At 54.9% G+C, this 20990-nt stretch overlaps 1 protein-coding gene across 1 annotated transcript in view; it reads right to left on the reverse strand.

Annotated features, from left to right (window-relative positions):
* Positions 1 to 20761, reverse strand: part of LATS1 (large tumor suppressor kinase 1) — a 66081-nt gene extending 45320 nt beyond the window's left edge. The window contains exons 1-3 of the mRNA XM_069769514.1: positions 20644 to 20761; positions 9640 to 10112; positions 8316 to 8454 (exon numbers count right to left, since the gene is read on the reverse strand). Of these exons, the coding sequence (XP_069625615.1) occupies positions 8316 to 8454; positions 9640 to 9978 (478 nt within the window). The 5' untranslated portion in view covers positions 9979 to 10112; positions 20644 to 20761. The remainder of the gene's footprint in view (positions 1 to 8315; positions 8455 to 9639; positions 10113 to 20643) is intronic.
* Positions 20762 to 20990: the final 229 nt, after the last annotated feature.

Below are 20990 nucleotides of genomic sequence, written 5' to 3' on the forward strand. Positions count from 1 at the left end.
GCTGCATCCAGCAAGTCATAGTCTCTTGCCATCGCCGCTCTCTTTTCACGGTGCAGAGATAAAAAATTAGGAACCCTCGATCCATCAACCTCTTAACAGGGAAGTGGAGAGGAATTGTCCGCCTTCTTGCATCTTCCGCTAAATAGTGGTGATGCAGAGGGGGGTGCTCGTACGCCAAAAAGGGTGCCTCTGTATGTCCACAGAGTTCAGGTCTCCGGGTGGACAGGACAGGTTGTCTGGCGTTAGGCCTGGATGCAGAAGAGGAAACATGGAGGCGACACTCCGTGTGCTCGTCTGTTGATGGTGTGGGGAGATCGGTGCCCTTTAAAGGACCCGTTGCCTTTAAAAAAAAAACAGGCCAGGCATGGCATCCCACGTAGAGGCTTCTGTCCAATGAATCGCTTATCCGAATTGAATGGCAAATGCTCTCGAGGGAGTTTAGTCTCTGAAGCTTTGGCAAGTTCAGGCAATATCCAATCCATATTCAGAGCCTTGTTGTCATCAAATCATTGGTGAGGGAGCAGGAAACGAACAACTTCCGTTTTCTAGATGCCTGTATGTTTCTAGACGCCTGCACGTTTCTAGAATACTTGTGGCCCCTGCTAGCCGACGGCTCCCATGTAGGATAGGGACCATGTATATTGGTCCTGCGAGCACTCCAAACACAGAGGGTACACAGAGGGATTCAATCTCTTGGTCAGAGAACCATGGATTGTGGTCAGTGAAGAAGTCCACTGAGGGGAACTAGAGGATAAAGCTGGGGTCGGCGGCGGAGGGCTCCTCGGATTGATCAAGCGCCTTTAAGACCAGGGAATACTGGTCATGCGCTTTAAGACCAGGGAATACTGGTCATGCGCCTTTAAGACCAGGGAATACTGGTCATGCGCCTTTAAGACCAGAGAATACTGGACATGCGCTTTAAAAGATCAAGGAATACATGTCATACGCCTTTAAGACTGGGAATACTGGCCATATGCCTTTAAGACCAGGAAATACTGGTCATGCGCCTTTAAGACCAGGGAATACTGGTCATGCACCTTTAAGAACAGGGAATACTGGTCACGCGCCTTTAAGACCAGAGAATACTGGACATGCGCTTTAAAAGATCAAGGAATACATGTCATACGCCTTTAAGACTGGGAATACTGGCCATATGCCTTTAAGACCAGGAAATACTGGTCATGTGCTTTTAAGACCAGGGACTACTAATCGTGTGCCTTTAAGACCAGGTACTTCCTTACCCGGGTACTGATGTAGAGTCGATGTGCCCCTTTAATGCAAAAAAACTGTCACCCCAGTGTGAGCTGGCCGGGTGGACCAAGATGGCCACCGGGAGTTGCAGAGTTGATAAAATCTCGCAGAGAGCGAGAAGCGCCAATTTGGGGGGGCGGAGCCACAGACACGATGTTGAATAGGCCCAAGCCTGGGCCTAAATTTCTGTAGCCGGCGGACGTCACCAGTGGGTCGTTCCAGGCAAGACTTCCAGGATGCGGCTTACAAATCGGCCGAAGCCAGGGGCTAAATTTTTGCAGCCATCCAGAGCGTTACCTCAGAGAGGTGGGCCACAGGGAATTGGCTGAGGCTGCCTGTCAGCATGTGAATATCCCACTGAAGATGGATCCACTCACCATTGATGCGCTTCCCGGCATGGAGCCGCCGCGGATGTGGGTTTCAGCGCTGTTCTGTGCAGCGTGGACGGTGCAGGGAGAAGCCTCAATCCATCATCCGTTTGTTAGGGAGGTGGAGAGGACCCGTCCGCCTCCTTGTGCCATCCGCTTTAACAGTGGTGGGACAGTGGGGGCTGCTCGGACGCCATAGAGAGGGGCTTCTGTACATCCACGGAGTTCAGTCCGGGTGGACAGGGCCAGTTGTCCGGCATTAGGCCTGGCTCCAGGAGAGGATACATGGAGGCGACACTCCGTGTGGTCGCCTGCTGCTGGTGTGGGGAGATCGGGACCGTGAAGGAACCGTCGCCCCTGAAGTGAGCTCAGGCATGGTATACTCGCCGTGCTCGCCTGTTGATGGTTCGGGGGAGATCGGATCCTTTTTTAATCCGTTAATTAAAAAATAAAAATTTACAGAAAATTAAATAATAAAATAAAAACGTTGGGGTCTGAAACAGACCCATGTGCCTCCTACAGACACTAAGCAAGAACTGGTTAGCTGAGAGCCAGCACTTTCTTTGTATCACTTAGTGTCAGCCTCCTAGTGGCAGCAGCATACACCCACGGTCTGTGTCCCCCAATGAGGCGAAGGAGAAAGCAATACTTGCGGCACACGTGTGGCAACCTTGTGCCGCATCAGTACCACATGGACGGGCTACAGGGAAGAAGCGTTACAGTAAGCGCTGTTCCCCAGCATCTAGTGCTTAAGATGGCTCTCATCATTCTCCCTTGCTCTGCCGGTGATAAGCGCAAACAGAGGAGAATGATTAGTTATAATAAAGTCCGAACGATAACAGCAGGTGGGGGCTTTTGGGACTATTACTCCCATCATCCGACCCCTGCTGCCGCTAATGGCAGTGACAGCAGGAGTGAATGATCGAGGTATCACTCAGCCATCGCCTGCAATCTAACTAAAATGAATGAAAAACCCGAAGTGGGTTCCCCCCTATTTTCTTGAACCAACCAGGCAAAACTCACAGCTGTGGGCTACAACCCTCAGCTGTCAGCTTCAGCAAGGTTGGTTATCAAGAATAGAGGGGTCCCCACGCTTTGTTTAAAAAAAAATTAATTTAAAGAATTAAAAAACAAAAACAAAAAAAAACAGCGTGGGGTCCACCCATTTTTGACAACCAGCCTTGCTTAAGCTCACAGTTGGGCACTGTGGTATTCTTAGGCTTGTAAGGGGCCATGGATATTGGCCTCCTTCTAAAATAGCAGCCCGCAGCTGTCCAGAAAAAGCGCATATATTAGATGCGCCAATTCTGGTGCTTTGCACGGCTCTTCCCACTTGCCCTGTAGTGGTGGCAAGTGGGGTTAATATTTGTGGGGTTGATGTCACCTTTGTATTGTCAGGTGACATTGAGCCCAAGACTTAGTAATGACTCCTTTAATATTCTATATTAAACCATACTTACTGCAACGCCCAATTCCCCGAAGCACTCGATCTCCTGTAAGAAAAATAAAAATCAAAAACATACCATACCTGTCCATCGTTGTGTCCCACACCGTAATCCATGTCAGGTGGCTAAATAGTTTTCAACCAGGACAGTGCCAAGATGCGACCATCGCGGCTGAAAACCACTGGTGAATGCTCAGGGTGAGAGCGCAGCATCATTCACCAGCTGTGAGCTTTAGCAAGGCTGGTTGTCAAAAACCAGGGGGGGGGGGGGGGGGGGACCCCATGTCTTTCTTTATTTAAATTATTTATAAAAAAAATAAAAAATAAAAGAATGCATGGGGACCCCTCTATTCTCGATAACCAACCATGCTGAAGCTGACAGCTGAGGGTTACACTTATTAGCGGCAGCAGGTGTCAAAGCCCCCAAATGCTGTCACTGTTTGGACTTTATTATAAACTCATCATTCTGCGCTGATCACCGGCAGAGCTGGGGAGAATGATGGAAGCTGTCTTCAGCACTAGCCGCTGGGGAACAGTGCCCATACAGGTGACAATCCAGCAGCTGTTGGCTGTCCACTATAGCTGACAACTTGCTGCATCAGCCACGATCAGTGTTGGCACCGTCCATATCTGTTTAATGCTTTAGATGCTGCTGTCGATATTGACTATCATATAAATGGTTAAAAGAGTGTGGGGTTCCCTCTTTATACTTATTGTCAACCCGAGATAATTGTGTGGTCTTGATGTTTGCCATGGCAATTCACGGCCAAATAGCGGCCTTAGAGTCTGCCGGCTACTGTAGCCTGTTCATAAGTTAGCGACAATTAGGTGGTAAAAATACAATTTTTCATTCCCGTCATGTCACTTTGTATTAATTCCTGAAAATCTCCTGAATGGTAAATTAACTACCTGACAGCAGTTCTCTGGCTATCGTGGCCTTAGAAGCGGCTGAACCCTTTCTGTGACCCTCCGGGAGCACAAAGAGGGAGTCCGATTTGCAAAAGGGAGCAGTCCTAGAAATGTACCTCCTGAGGGCCCGTCCAAGGTGTGAAGGGCCTTTTTCGACCCTATGCCTCGGCTGTGGGCAGAAGGAGGGAAGAAAGATATCTTCATTAAGGTGGAAGGATGAAACCACCTTAGGGAGAAAAGCCGGAGATGGTCGTAGGACTACTTTGTCCTGGTGGAAGGAAAGGAAAGGCGCCCGGCAGGATAGTGCGGCCAACTCGGAGACGCGCCTGATAGATGTTACTGCCACAAGGAAAGAAACCTTCCAGGAGAGGATGGTCAGCGAGACATCCTGCAGAGGTTCAAACGGAGATTCCTGAAGGATGCTCAGGACCAAATTGAGATCCCAGGTCTCTAACAGCATTCTGTAGGCGGGTACCACGTGGGAGACCCTTTGAATAAAGGTCCTGACTTGCAAGTTAGCAGCAATCTTACGTTGGAACAACACCGATAACGCTGAGATCTGACCCTTGAGGGAACTGAGTGCCAGGCCGGAATCCAAGCCGGAGTGGAGAAATTCCAAAATGGAGGGAATTGAGAAAACAAGAGGAGGACGACCGCGGAGCCTGCACCATGAGAAGGCGGCCTCCCAGGTGCGGTGATAGAAGCGAGCGGAAGACGCCTTGCGAGCGCTGATCATGGCGATGACCTGCTGGGAGAAACCTGCTTGAGTTAGGATCCAGGTTTCAACAGCCAAGCCGTTAAACGTAGGGCCCCTGAGTTCTGGTGGTAGATCGGTCCTTGGTGAAGCAGATCTGGGCGGTCTGGTAACCGCCAGGGGACGTCGGATACGAGGTGAACGAGCTCCGCATACCATGCGCGACGTGGCCAATCTGGGGCGATAAGGATCACAGGAACCCCCTCTATCTTGATTTTTTGGATTACTTTCGGCAGCAAAGGAAGTGGAGGAAACACGTATGGGAATTGGAACCGGTGCGTCCACCCCGACGGCCCGGGGATCCCGAGAACGTGCTATCAAGTTGGGAACCTTGACGTTCAGTCTGGACGCCATCAGGTCCACGTCCGGAGTTCCCCAGCGAAGGCAGATTTGTTGAAAAGCCTCTGGATGGAGTTCCCACTCCCCCGAGGCGAGACCCTGACAGCGGAGAAAGTCCGCCGCCCAGTTCTCGATGCCTGGAATGTGCACTGCAGAAATGGTGGAGTGGTTGGTCTCGGCCCAACGGAAAATGTGGGAGACTTCCTGCATCGCCGCCCTGCTGCGGGTACCCCCCTGATGGTTTATGTATGCCACCGCTGTGACGTTGTCTGATTGAATTCGAATTGGGTGACCCGCGAGCAGGAAGTGAAAATGTCTCAGGACAAATCTGATAGCTCGGATCTCCAAGATGTTTATGGGAAGTTTCAACTCCCGAATCGTCCAACGCCCCTGGGCAGTGTGATGGCGAAACACAGCTCCCCAACAGAGGAGATTGGCGTCGGTAGTCACCACCAGCCAATGGATCGGGAGAAAAGACATCCCCTGGTTGAGAGATCATTCTAAAGTCCACCATTTGAGCGCTTGCCTGATTCGCGGGGGCAGAGGACATGTCCGGTCGAGAGTTAAGGGGCTCCTGTCCCAATTGTCTAGCAGGGCCTGTTGTAAGGGACGGAGATGCAGTTGAGTGAAGGGAACCGCTTCCATTGCGGCCACAATCTTCCCCAGGATCTTCATGGCAAACTGAATGGACTGCGGACAAGGGCGACAGAGCTTCCCGGCTCCCTGCTGAAGCGCTTGGGCCTTGGACCAAGGAAGTAAAACCAGCCCCTTGGACGTGTCCAGGATCATGCCCAGGAAAGAGATCCGTTGGGCTGGAACGGGGGAGGACTTGTCCAAGTTGATTAACCTGCCCAGGCACGAAAGAGAATCCAAGGTAATGCGGACGCTTGCCTCGCAGGCATGATAAGACGGACCTTTGACCAGGGAGTCGTCTAAGTATGGCAAGACGACCACTCCTCGGGAGTGAAGAATGGCCATGATAGCAGCCATGACTTTTGTGAATACCCTGGGCGCAGTGGCTAGACCGAAGGGTAAGCCCGTGAATTGAAAATGGTCCTCTTGGATGGCGAAACAGAGGAACCTTTGATGTGGCGGGAAGATTGGGATATGAAGATAAGCATCTTTGATGTCTATTGATGCTAGGAACTCCCCTATCTCCATTGAGGAGATGACCGACTGGAGGGATTCCATCCTGAAGTGCCGTACTTTTACGTACTTGTTTAGGAGCTTCAGATCCAGAATGGGGCGCACCGTCCCGTCCTTTTTTGGCACGACGAAGAGGTTTGAGTAAAAACCTCTGAATCTCTCGTGCTCCGGAACAATGACCCCGTTTTGGCGAAGGGATTCGATAGCACGGTACAGTGCGCGAGATTGAGCCCCCGAACTTGGGAGACGAGAGGGAAAAAAACGTGCTGGAGGGGAGGCGGAGAATTCTATTTTGTAACCAGAAAACACCAGGTCTCTGACCATTCGTAGTGGATGACGGAAAGCCAGACGTGTTGAAAAAGCAGGCGTCCGCCTACTTTGGTGGTGTCGACTGGACAAATATCTGGTGACCGCCGGAAAAAACGGACCCCTAGTTCACTTACCCCAAAATGAAGGTGCCCGGGGTAAATAGGACGGTGCAGGGTTGGGGGAGCATCCATCCACGATTCCCTTAAAAGGGGGAGGATGGAGAGGAACCGTCTGCCTCCTTCCATCATCCGCTCTTTTTCAGTGGTGATGCAGTGGGGGCTGCACGGACGCCACGGTGGAATAGTGCCTCTGAACAGCCGAGGGTGAGACCTGGTGGGCAGGGAAGATGTCCGGCAATAAGGCCTGGCTGCAGAAGAGGATACTGGTGGTGACACCAGTGCTCGTCTGTAAAGCAGGGGGTGGGGGAGATCGGTGCCCTTGAAGGGGCCCGTCGCTCCTAGAATCAGCTCAGGCAGTGGCATCCCACGTCACAGGAGAGGCATCCCACGTCGCAGGAGAGGATACGGAGAGGTAAAACTCCTGTGCTCGCCTGTTTTTGGTTCGGGGAGATCGGAGCCTAGAAAGGTTCCGTCGCCCCTTCGTCCAGGAAAAAAGGGTTTAAATCCAGTGTGCCTCCTACGGACACTAAGCTTGAACTGGGTCTCTGGAAGCCAGCATGAGGGTGTATACTGCAGGGGAGGAGCGAACTCTTTTTGTCTCAACTTAGTGTCAGCCTCCTAGTGACAGCAGCATAACACCCATGGTCCTATGTCCCCCAATGTGGCGAAGGAGAAATTGTACTTTTTTTTCCCCCCCCATTTGTAAAATTTTTGATTTTTTTTTTTATATAAATATGAAACATAACCTAAATTTACTATGATCATAAATTATAATGTGCCACAAAAAAATCTCCTAAAATCACTGGGATTTGTTGAAGCATTCAAGAGTTATAACCACAAAGTGACAGACTTTGTCAGACTTAAAACATTTGGCCCAAACACTAAGGGGTTAAGTATAATTTTGTCTGGAACCTCTGAGGTATCAGAGAAAAATATACCCGGCTGCTAGACTCGGACTCATGCTTTGAAGGTTTGAGCAGCATGAATAAGATGACAGGTTCCCATGACAATACTATACACAAGTTACACACACTGTTTGGGATAACAGACAATCACAATAATCTAAACATATATTACAGATTTTTGTTTCCAAACGGAACAACAAATCAGTTATTGCTCACTGGATTTTGCCTGAGTACTCTCATTAGTGTGGCGGATTTTAGCATAGGGGTATGTGCGCACAGCGTCTTTAGACACAAGAATACCGGCTGACATCTGCTGCAGTGGCCTTGCAGGCAGCATTTACATTTTTTTGTTATGTATTAATAGTGAGTGACTTTCAAGCAGAAGCCGGAAGAAGAGTGGACCAGTCTGTTTAACCGCTTTGGAAGCATGAAGTGGTTAAAAAGTTAAATAAGACAGAACAAATTCACAGCAACACCTTTTGACATTGCTCTCCATATTTTCATTCTTATCAAGTTTTTTTGTGCTTTTTCAGGTGGGTTCTAGGTGGAATCTGCCCGAGAAAGATGCAGTGTGAACACTCTCTAAAAGTCTCACCTTTTTTGTATACAAGAGGGTTTCTCAAGATTATCCTATTAAAGAAACATGACAATGACAGAAGTAGGATGCAACAAGGATGGCACCTGGGAGGATTTACAAAACTCCAGAATTCCTTCATCAAAGACATATGTCATTAAAGCTTGTAATAAATGTTACACTAAATGACAGTTTACCTGAAGGAATCATTCCCGTATTGTGTGTTCTTGCAGGCGTCTCCCTATAAGAATCCTGACAACTCATCCTGCTGATATATTCTATCGCTGCTTCTATGCTGCGACTATTCGTCTGCTGCAAAGCTCTGATCACCATATCCTGCAAGGCAAAGGGGGAAATTAAAACATACAGCAGTTATTAAAGGGAGCCTGTCAGCAGGATTGTGCTCAGTAACCTAGTGTCAGGTCGGCGCCGTTATACTGATTACAATGATGCCTGGGTTGATGAAATCCATCTTGTGGTTGTTGTGTAATCTTCATTTTCAGTTTGTAGTTTAAGATATGCTCATGCCCCAGGACGGTCTGTGGGGGGGGTCTGCATGTGGTGCTCTGCTTATATATCCATAATGCAGATTGCCGACAGGACACTGATCTCTCACTGACCCTCCCCCTAGTTAGCATAATGAATGCCAGCACATACTGAATAAAAAGACGCTTCTGCAGGGAGCTGCCGTCCATGGCCCCTGCGCCGCAGCATAATCGCATGGTAAATATGCACTAAGTCCCTTTTGCTTATTTAATTGAGGGAGGAAAAAAAATCAAGTTGAAAATGGCACCTGCACAGTAGCAGCTCTCAGTGCGTATAGAGATCCGATAGCTGCTACTGCGCAGGCAGGGCCATCTTGGAGGAAGAAATCTTATTATTTCTACTCCAGCAAGATGGCGCTGCGGGCATAAGTGTTATCTTGTTTTATTATTATTCACTATGTGCTGGTATTCATTATACAAACTAGGGGATCAGCCTGAAATGTGATTTTGAGCATCATTCCAAATCCAGACCTCCATGGGATATTAATTTTTATTTACGTTGATCATTTTTGTGTTTTATTGTTCTCAACACATTCCACTGTGTAATGAATAAAGATTTACAACTGGAATATTTCATTCAGTGATATCTAGGATGTGGGATTTTAGTGTTCCCTTTATTGTTTTGAGCAGTGTATATCTGTATTGGAAAAGTGGCATATGCCTTGCCACAACCATTCCTACAGTCATACACTGGAGTAAAACTTCAGGTGTAACCACAGCTCAACATGACTTAGAAGAGCTGCGGCGTTCCTCGCCAAAACTCCAGAGAAAAACAAGAGCTGCTACATTACTTTTAGGCTGGAGTCACACAGGCAGATTTTGTGGTGGTCTTACAGACGAACACTAAAGTGTTTCCTTTATACCCTCTCTGCTTTTTAGGTTCAAAAACCTTTAGTCTGTGCATCCATTTCCAGAAAATCAGACTTGAAGGTTAAGGTATCGAATAATATGGGAGTTTGAGCTTTAGATGCCTCACCTCATCAAAGCCTGCAGCCTGCAGGTCATGGAGCATTTTTCGATTGACTTCATTTCCGCCCCTCTGAGAAGCATTCGTGGAGTTGGCAAAAGGTTGCAAAGAGTTGCGAATCTCAGCCAAAGCTTTGTGGTAAGTGACAAACTTAGGGGGATTCCGACCCTGCCTCGGATCTTCAGCCTTAGTTAGCTCAGTCTTCCCTGCATCGGATGGTTTGGGAAGATGGCGGAGGCTCTCGCGTATTTCCAGCAGCATCTGTCTGCTATTGCCTGGGCAATTGCTTGCTGGGAAAGTTTTAGGCCTCATTTGCCTGTAGCCCTCTGGTTTCTCCCCCCTCTTCATGAAAACACATGTATCTGTATGACTTCTTAGAGACAAAAGTAAATCTGTAGCTCAAACTGTATTGAGCAGACTCAACAGGGTCGGTTGTGACAGGAGATTGTATTTCCAGTGCTGATAGATGTAGTGAAATCCACCTGGCATGTAAAAAAATACAAACAAAAGATTAACATACACATTATACTACAAGATCAGCAATGCTGCATCAACATAAGCCAGAGCGTTGTATCAATTATGTTCAATCTCACCTTTCATAACCTAGTTCTGCATTTACACAGGTAATACAAACTATAACCCCCCGTATCATTAACACTAGAAAACAAGACTGCTGGAGAGAGGAGTCCACCGCATGACTAGGCCTAGTGACGGAGAATGGAGTCCACTGTAAAGAGTGTGCACCATAAACCTAATATGCAATTTGCCTGATTTGGCTTTTCAGGCACAAGAACTGACGCCCCTATTCAATGTACAATCCATGTTCAGCTCTGTAGGTGCGACTGCAGTGTGAAGCGCTCCTAAAAATGAACGGCCCTGAAATAAATCTAGCACTCTTGGAGAGGACCATGATCTCACAGCAGCACTTAATGTGCCAGAAGAGTCGCCATAGCCCGAGTACAGAATGCCTGCCAGAAGAGTCACCATAGTCTGAGTACAGATGGCACACAGCAATGCCCGCCAGAAGAGTCGCCATAGCCCGAGTCCAGAAGGCCTGCCAGAAGAGTCACCATAGTCTGAGTACAGATGGCACACAGCAATGCCCGCCAGAAGAGTCGCCATAGTCAGAGTACAGATGGCACACAGCAATGCCTGCTACTGAATGCACAGAATTGGAAAGTGGCAGTAATTCCAGAGCAATTCTGTACATGAAAAACACAAAAGCATTTAAAGATATAAATGGACAGATCCACACAACTGTTATGTAAAAATAAACAAGCTGAAATAATTATATATATATGTGGAGAAGTGAGTATGTTGTGCTTCCGGAGTCAACAGATCGAGAAGTCAGAAAACACTTGAGATCAGGGCTGTGGAATCGGTAAGCCAAACCACCGACCCACAGCACTGGTCACTACTGAGCATGTGCATAAAGTGCAGCACAGATTCATCTCCACTAAAAGCCGAGCTCCTTAGATCAAGAACAGAACGGACATTTATAGGACATTTCAGAACTTTCCCAAATTATGAAAACATTTACAGCACATCCTGCACTGAACTACTTTACCCAATGTATTCTAAATTTTAGGAGTCGGAGTCCATTTTATACTGACTCCACAGCCGTGAAGTGATTGCAGATTTCACATTGCCCCTACAGCCCCATTACTTGTAATACCCAGTAACTTTACACCACAGAACGTTTCCTCCGTTCATATCCAATGCTGCTGAGAAAGCGCTGGTTTTCCTAGGAAGCAGCACCGCCGCCGCTGCGCGCGGGCACAGGGCCAGCCACACTCCGCTGCACGCGGGCACAGGGCCAGTCACACGCTGCTGCGCGCGGGCACAGGGCCAGCCACACGCTGTACATTTCGCACAGTCTCTGGGGGGGGTCAGTACATCCCGCACAGTTTATTGGGGGTCAGTACATCCCGCACAGTCTATTGGGGGGGGGGGTCAGTACATCCCGCACAGTCTATGGGGGGGGGGGGGGGTCAGTACATCCCGCACAGTCTATGGGGGGGAGGGGGGGGGTCAGTAAATCCCGCACAGTCTATGGGTAGGGGGGCCAGTGCATCCCGCACAGTTTATTGGGGGTCAGTACATCCCGCACAGTTTATTGGGGGTCAGTACATCCTGCACAGTCTATGGGGAAGGGGGGGGGGGGGGGGGGTCAGTACATCCCGCACTCTATGGGGGGGGGGGGGGGGGGGGTTTCAGTACATCCCGCACAGTCTATGGGGGGCAGTACATCCCGCACAGTCTATGGGGGGGGGGGGGGCAGTACATCCCGCACAGTCTATGGGGGGGGGGGGCAGTACATCCCGCACAGTCTATGGGGGGGGGGCAGTACATCCCGCACAGTCTATGGGGGGGGGGGGCAGTACATCCCGCACAGTCTATGGGGGGGGGGGGGGGCAGTACATCCCGCACAGTCTATGGGGGGGGGGGGCAGTACATCCCGCACAGTCTATTGGGGGTCAGTACATCCCGCACAGTTTATTGGGGGTCAGTACATCCCGCACAGTCTATGGGGGGGGGGGGGGGGGGAGGTCAGTACATCCCGCACAGTCTATGGGAAGGGGGGCCAGTACATCCCGCACAGTCTATGGGAAGGGGGGCCAGTACATCCCGCACAGTCTATGGGGGGCAAGTACATCCCGCACAGTCTATGGGGGGCAGTACATCCCGCACAGTCTATGGGGGGGCAGTACATCCCGCACAGTCTATGGGGGGGCAGTACATCCCGCACAGTCTATGGGTAGGGGGGCCAGTGCATCCCGCACAGTTTATTGGGGGTCAGTACATCCCGCACAGTTTATTGGGGGTCAGTACATCCTGCACAGTCTATGGGGAAGGGGGGGGGGGGGGTCAGTACATCCCGCACTCTATGGGGGGGGGGGTCAGCACATCCCGCACAGTCTATGGGGGGCAGTACATCCCGCACAGTCTATGGGGGGGGGTCAGTACATCCCGCACAGTCTATGGGGGGGGTCAGTACATCCCGCACAGTCTATGGGGGGCAGTACATCCCGCACAGTCTATGGGGGGCAGTACATCCCGCACAGTCTATGGGGGGGGTCAGTACATCCCGCACAGTCTATGGGGGGGGTCAGTACATCCCGCACAGTCTATGGGGGGGGTCAGTACATCCCGCACAGTCTATGGGGGGGGTCAGTACATCCCGCACAGTCTATGGGGGGGGTCAGTACATCCCGCACAGTCTATGGGGGGGCAGTACATCCCGCACAGTCTATGGGGGGGCAGTACATCCCGCACAGTCTATGGGGGGGCAGTACATCCCGCACAGTCTATGGGGGGGCAGTACATCCCGCACAGTCTATGGGGGGAGGGGAGGGTCAGTACATCCCGCACAGTCTATGGGGGGGCAGTACATCCCGCACAGTCTATGGGGGGGGGGGGGTCAGTACATCCCGCACAGTCTATGGGGGGGTGGGGGGGGTCAGTACATCCCGCACAGTCTATGGGGGTCAGTACATCCCGCAGTCTATGGGGGGCAGTACATCCCGCACAGTTTATTGGGGGTCAGTACATCCCGCACAGTCTATGGGGGGGGGGGGGGTCAGTACATCCCACACAGTCTATGGGAAGGGGGGCCAGTACATCCCGCACAGTCTATGGGGGGGGGGGGGGGTCAGTACATCCCGCACAGTCTATGGGGGGCAGTACATCCCGCACAGTCTATGGGGGGCAGTACATCCCGCACAGTCTATGGGGGGGGGGGGGGGTCAGTACATCCCGCACAGTCTATGGGGGGCAGTACATCCCGCACAGTCTATGGGGGGGCAGTACATCCCGCACAGTCTATGGGGGGGCAGTACATCCCGCACAGTCTATGCGGGGGGGCAGTACATCCCGCACAGTCTATGCGGGGGGGCAGTACATCCCGCACAGTCTATGCGGGGGGGCAGTACATCCCGCACAGTCTATGGGGGGAGGGGAGGGTCAGTACATCCCGCACAGTCTATGGGGGGGCAGTACATCCCGCACAGTCTATGGGGGGGGGTCAGTACATCCCGCACAGTCTATGGGGGGGGGGGGGGGGGGGGTCAGTACATCCCGCACAGTCTATGGGGGTCAGTACATCCCGCAGTCTATGGGGGGCAGTACATCCCGCACAGTCTATGGGGGGGGGGGGGGTGTCAGTACATCCCGCACAGTCTATGGGAAGGGGGGCCAGAACATCCCGCACAGTCTATGGGAAGGGGGGCCAGAACATCCCGCACAGTCTATGGGGGGCAGTACATCCCGCACAGTCTATGGGGGGGGGGGGGGTCAGTACATCCCGCACAGTCTATGGGGGGGTCAGTACATCCCGCACAGTCTATGGGAAGGGGGGCCAGTACATCCCGCACAGTCTATGGGAAGGGGGGCCAGTACATCCCGCACAGTCTATGGGAAGGGGGGCCAGTACATCCCGCACAGTCTATGGGAAGGGGGGCCAGTACATCCCGCACAGTCTATGGGGGGGGGCAGTACATCCCGCACAGTCTATGGGGGGGGGGGGGCAGTACATCCCGCACAGTCTATGGGGGGGGGGGGGGGGGCAGTACATCCCGCACAGTCTATGGGGGGGGGGGGGGGCAGTACATCCCGCACAGTCTATGGGGGGGGGGGGGGGCAGTACATCCCGCACAGTCTATGGGGGGGGGGCAGTACATCCCGCACAGTCTATGGGGGGGGGGGCAGTACATCCCGCACAGTCTATGGGGGGGGGGGGCAGTACATCCCGCACAGTCTATATGGGGGGGGCAGTACATCCCGCACAGTCTATGGGGGGGGGGGGCAGTACATCCCGCACAGTCTATGGGGGGTCAGTACATCCCGCACAGTCTATGGGGGGTCAGTACATCCCGCACAGTCTATGGGGGGTCAGTACATCCCGCACAGGCTATGGGGGTGGGGTGGGGGTCAGTACATCCCGCACAGTCTATGGGGGGGTGGGGTGGGGGTCAGTACATCCCGCACAGTCTATGGGGAGGGGGGGGGGTCAGTACATCCCGCACAGTCTATGGGGGGGTGGGGTGGGGGTCAGTACATCCCGCACAGTCTATGGGGGGGGGGTCAGTACATCCCGCACAGTCTATGGGGGGTCAGTACATCCCGCACAGTCTATGGGGGGTCAGTACATCCCGCACAGTCTATGGGGGGTCAGTACATCCCGCACAGTCTATGGGGGGTCAGTACATCCCGCACAGTCTATGGGGGGTCAGTACATCCCGCACAGTCTATGGGGGGTCAGTACATCCCGCACAGTCTATGGGGGGTCAGTACATCCCGCACAGTCTATGGGGGGTCAGTACATCCCGCACAGTCTATGGGGGGTCAGTACATCCCGCACAGTCTATGGGGGGTCAGTACATCCCGCACAGTCTATGGGGGGTCAGTACATCCCGCACAGTCTATGGGGGGGGGGGATGGGGGTCAGTACATCCCGCACAGTCTATGGGGGGGGGGGATGGGGGTCAGTACATCCCGCACAGTCTATGGGGGGGGGGGATGGGGGTCAGTACATCCCGCACAGTCTATGGGGGGGGGTGGGGGTCAGTACATCCCGCACAGTCTATGGGGGGGGGTGGGGGTCAGTACATCCCGCACAGTCTATGGGGGGTGGGGGTCAGTACATCCCGCACAGTCTATGGGGGGTGGGGGTCAGTACATCCCGCACAGTCTATGGGGGGTGGGGGTCAGTACATCCCGCACAGTCTATGGGGGGTGGGGGTCAGTACATCCCGCACAGTCTATGGGGGGTGGGGGTCAGTACATCCCGCACAGTCTATGGGGGGTGGGGGTCAGTACATCCCGCACAGTCTATGGGGGGTGGGGGTCAGTACATCCCGCACAGTCTATGGGGGGTGGGGGTCAGTACATCCCGCACAGTCTATGGGGGGTGGGGGTCAGTACATCCCGCACAGTCTATGGGGGGTGGGGGTCAGTACATCCCGCACAGTCTATGGGGGGTGGGGGTCAGTACATCCCGCACAGTCTATGGGGGGGGGGCAGCACATCCCGCACAGTCTATGGGGGGGGGGGGCAGTACATCCCGCACAGTCTATGGGGGGGCAGTACATCCCGCACAGTCTATGGGGGGGGCAGTACATCCCGCACAGTCTATGGGGGGGGGGCAGTACATCACGCACAGTCTGTGGGGGGGGGGGGGCAGTACATCCCGCACAGTCTGTGGGGGGGGGGGGTGTCCGTACATCCCGCACAGTCTATGGGGGGGGGGGCAGTACATCCCGCACAGTCTATGGGGGGGGCAGTACATCCCGCACAGTCTATGGGGGGGGGCAGTACATCCCGCACAGTCTATGGGGGGGGCAGTACATCCCGCACAGTCTATGGGGGGGGGCAGTACATCCCGCACAGTCTATGGGGGGCAGTACATCCCGCACAGTCTATGGGGGGGGCAGTACATCCCGCACAGTCTATGGGGGGGGGGCAGTACATCCCGCACAGTCTATGGGGGGGCAGTACATCCCGCACAGTCTATGGGGGGGGGGGCAGTACATCCCGCACAGTCTATGGGGGGGGCAGTACATCCCGCACAGTCTATGGGGGGGGGGCAGTACATCCCGCACAGTCTATGGGGGGCAGTACATCCCGCACAGTCTATGGAGGGGGGGGGGGGTCAGTACATCCCGCACAGTCTATGGGGGGGGGCAGTACATCCCGCACAGTCTATGGTGTGGGCAGTACATCCCGCACAGTCTATGGGGGGGTCAGTACATCCCGCACAGTCTATGGGGGGGGGCAGTACATCCCGCACAGTCTATGGTGGGGGCAGTACATCCCGCACAGTCTATGGGGGGGGCAGTACATCCCGCACAGTCTATGGGGGGGGCAGTACATCCCGCACAGTCTATGGGGGGGGCAGTACATCCCGCACAGTCTATGGGGGGGCAGTACATCCCGCACAGTCTATGGGGGGGGGCAGTACATCCCGCACAGTCTATGGGGGGGGCAGTACATCCCGCACAGTCTATGGGGGGGGCAGTACATCCCGCACAGTCTATGGGGGGGGCAGTACATCCCGCACAGTCTATGGTGGGGGCAGTACATCCCGCACAGTCTATGGGGGGGGCAGTACATCCCGCACAGTCTATGGGGGGGGCAGTACATCCCGCACAGTCTATGGGGGGGGCAGTACATCCCGCACAGTCTATGGGGGGGGCAGTACATCCCGCACAGTCTATGGGGGGGCAGTACATCCCGCACAGTCTATGGGGGGGCAGTACATCCCGCACAGTCTATGGGGGGTCAGTACATCCCGCACAGTCTATGGGGGGCAGTACATCCCGCACAGTCTATGGGGGGCAGTACATCCCGCACAGTCTATGGGGGGTCAGTACATCCCGCACAGTCTATGGGGGGTCAGTACATCCCGCACAGTCTATGGGGGGGCAGTACATCCCGCACAGTCTATGGGGGGGGGGGGCAGTACATCCCGCACAGTCTATGGGGGGTCAGTACATCCCGCACAGTCTATGGGGGGTCAGTACATCCCGCACAGTCTATGGGGGGTCAGTACATCCCGCACAGGCTATGGGGGTGGGGTGGGGGTCAGTACATCCCGCACAGTCTATGGGGGGGTGGGGTGGGGGTCAGTACATCCCGCACAGTCTATGGGGAGGGGGGGGGGTCAGTACATCCCGCACAGTCTATGGGGGGGTGGGGTGGGGGTCAGTACATCCCGCACAGTCTATGGGGGGGTGGGGTGGGGGTCAGTACATCCCGCACAGTCTATGGGGGGGGGGTCAGTACATCCCGCACAGTCTATGGGGGGTCAGTACATCCCGCACAGTCTATGGGGGGTCAGTACATCCCGCACAGTCTATGGGGGGTCAGTACATCCCGCACAGTCTATGGGGGGTCAGTACATCCCGCACAGTCTATGGGGGGTCAGTACATCCCGCACAGTCTATGGGGGGTCAGTACATCCCGCACAGTCTATGGGGGGTCAGTACATCCCGCACAGTCTATGGGGGGTCAGTACATCCCGCACAGTCTATGGGGGGTCAGTACATCCCGCACAGTCTATGGGGGGTCAGTACATCCCGCACAGTCTATGGGGGGTCAGTACATCCCGCACAGTCTATGGGGGGTCAGTACATCCCGCACAGTCTATGGGGGGGGGGGATGGGGGTCAGTACATCCCGCACAGTCTATGGGGGGGGGGGATGGGGGTCAGTACATCCCGCACAGTCTATGGGGGGGGGTGGGGGTCAGTACATCCCGCACAGTCTATGGGGGGGGGTGGGGGTCAGTACATCCCGCACAGTCTATGGGGGGTGGGGGTCAGTACATCCCGCACAGTCTATGGGGGGTGGGGGTCAGTACATCCCGCACAGTCTATGGGGGGTGGGGGTCAGTACATCCCGCACAGTCTATGGGGGGTGGGGGTCAGTACATCCCGCACAGTCTATGGGGGGTGGGGGTCAGTACATCCCGCACAGTCTATGGGGGGTGGGGGTCAGTACATCCCGCACAGTCTATGGGGGGTGGGGGTCAGTACATCCCGCACAGTCTATGGGGGGTGGGGGTCAGTACATCCCGCACAGTCTATGGGGGGTGGGGGTCAGTACATCCCGCACAGTCTATGGGGGGTGGGGGTCAGTACATCCCGCACAGTCTATGGGGGGTGGGGGTCAGTACATCCCGCACAGTCTATGGGGGGTGGGGGTCAGTACATCCCGCACAGTCTATGGGGGGTGGGGGTCAGTACATCCCGCACAGTCTATGGGGGGGGGGCAGCACATCCCGCACAGTCTATGGGGGGGGGGGGCAGTACATCCCGCACAGTCTATGGGGGGGCAGTACATCCCGCACAGTCTATGGGGGGGGCAGTACATCCCGCACAGTCTATGGGGGGGGGCAGTACATCACGCACAGTCTGTGGGGGGGGGGGGGCAGTACATCCCGCACAGTCTGTGGGGGGGGGGGGTGTCCGTACATCCCGCACAGTCTATGGGGGGGGGGGCAGTACATCCCGCACAGTCTATGGGGGGGGCAGTACATCCCGCACAGTCTATGGGGGGGGGCAGTACATCCCGCACAGTCTATGGGGGGGGCAGTACATCCCGCACAGTCTATGGGGGGGGGGCAGTACATCCCGCACAGTCTATGGGGGGGCAGTACATCCCGCACAGTCTATGGGGGGGGCAGTACATCCCGCACAGTCTATGGGGGGGGGGCAGTACATCCCGCACAGTCTATGGGGGGGCAGTACATCCCGCACAGTCTATGGGGGGGGGGGCAGTACATCCCGCACAGTCTATGGGGGGGGCAGTACATCCCGCACAGTCTATGGGGGGGGGGCAGTACATCCCGCACAGTCTATGGGGGGCAGTACATCCCGCACAGTCTATGGAGGGGGGGGGGGGTCAGTACATCCCGCACAGTCTATGGGGGGGGGCAGTACATCCCGCACAGTCTATGGTGTGGGCAGTACATCCCGCACAGTCTATGGGGGGGTCAGTACATCCCGCACAGTCTATGGGGGGGGGCAGTACATCCCGCACAGTCTATGGTGGGGGCAGTACATCCCGCACAGTCTATGGGGGGGGCAGTACATCCCGCACAGTCTATGGGGGGGGCAGTACATCCCGCACAGTCTATGGGGGGGGCAGTACATCCCGCACAGTCTATGGGGGGGCAGTACATCCCGCACAGTCTATGGGGGGGGGCAGTACATCCCGCACAGTCTATGGGGGGGGCAGTACATCCCGCACAGTCTATGGGGGGGGCAGTACATCCCGCACAGTCTATGGGGGGGGCAGTACATCCCGCACAGTCTATGGTGGGGGCAGTACATCCCGCACAGTCTATGGGGGGGGCAGTACATCCCGCACAGTCTATGGGGGGGGCAGTACATCCCGCACAGTCTATGGGGGGGGCAGTACATCCCGCACAGTCTATGGGGGGGGCAGTACATCCCGCACAGTCTATGGGGGGGCAGTACATCCCGCACAGTCTATGGGGGGGCAGTACATCCCGCACAGTCTATGGGGGGGCAGTACATCCCGCACAGTCTATGGGGGGCAGTACATCCCGCACAGTCTATGGGGGGCAGTACATCCCGCACAGTCTATGGGGGGGGGCAGTACATCCCGCACAGTCTATGGGGGGCAGTACATCCCGCACAGTCTATGGGGGGGGCAGTACATCCCGCACAGTCTATGGGGGGGGCAGTACATCCCGCACAGTCTATGGGGGGGGCAGTACATCCCGCACAGTCTATGGGGGGGGCAGTACATCCCGCACAGTCTATGGGGGGGGCAGTACATCCCGCACAGTCTATGGGGGGGGCAGTACATCCCGCACAGTCTATGGGGGGGGGCAGTACATCCCGCACAGTCTATGGGGGGGCAGTACATCCCGCACAGTCTATGGGGGGGCAGTACATCCCGCACAGTCTATGGGGGGCAGTACATCCCGCACAGTCTATGGGGGGCAGTACATCCCGCACAGTCTATGGGGGGGGCAGTACATCCCGCACAGTCTATGGGGGGGGCAGTACATCCCGCACAGTCTATGGGGGGGGCAGTACATCCCGCACAGTCTATGGGGGGGGCAGTACATCCCGCACAGTCTATGGGGGGGGGCAGTACATCCCGCACAGTCTATGGGGGGGGGCAGTACATCCCGCACAGTCTATGGGGGGGGCAGTACATCCCGCACAGTCTATAAGGGGTCGCTCCCCGCCCCCTGTCTCACACCGCTCGCCCCTCACTCCGGCTCTTTGTTCTGCCGCTGTTCACTTCCAGGCGCTGTTAATAAAGTTACATGAAGCTGGGGTCGGCGCACATTCCGGGCGGCGGACCGGCGAGCACGGGCGGATGCGTTACTACACTGATACTAATGAAAGCTGCGGGCCAGAGCCGTCCCCGGCCAGCTCCCCTCACAGCGGTGCACGGCAGCCACCATCACGCGGTCTCCCACACCGGACAGCGCAACTACCTCAGTGACTCCCGTTCTCTCCGCTTCTGCACTCACCGCCAACTTCTGAAGTTCTCGCTCAGTTCCGGGCAGCCATTTTGCGCCTCGCTCCTGTGCAGCTTGCCAGGTTCCCGGATGTTGCTATTTTTTCCTTTCTCCGGTTCCTCCCACTGTCATCCGCCGACACCCAAACTCCTCCCCTTGCGTCATGACGTCAGTGGCGAGATCTGAGTCACGCCTCTGACCTGACTCTCACATTCAGGTGCGTTGTGTCATGGGGATGGACGACGAAAATCTACGTCACGCGTCGGCGGTGTTCACCCATAGCTGAACCTGGAGGCAAAAGCTGCTCTCTCGGCAGTAGGAGACCGTCTACAACAAGCAGGGTGTTCTGCGGTTTTCAG

This window comes from Ranitomeya imitator, chromosome 5 (assembly GCF_032444005.1).
Source record: "Ranitomeya imitator isolate aRanImi1 chromosome 5, aRanImi1.pri, whole genome shotgun sequence".
Lineage (NCBI taxonomy): Eukaryota > Metazoa > Chordata > Amphibia > Anura > Dendrobatidae > Ranitomeya > Ranitomeya imitator.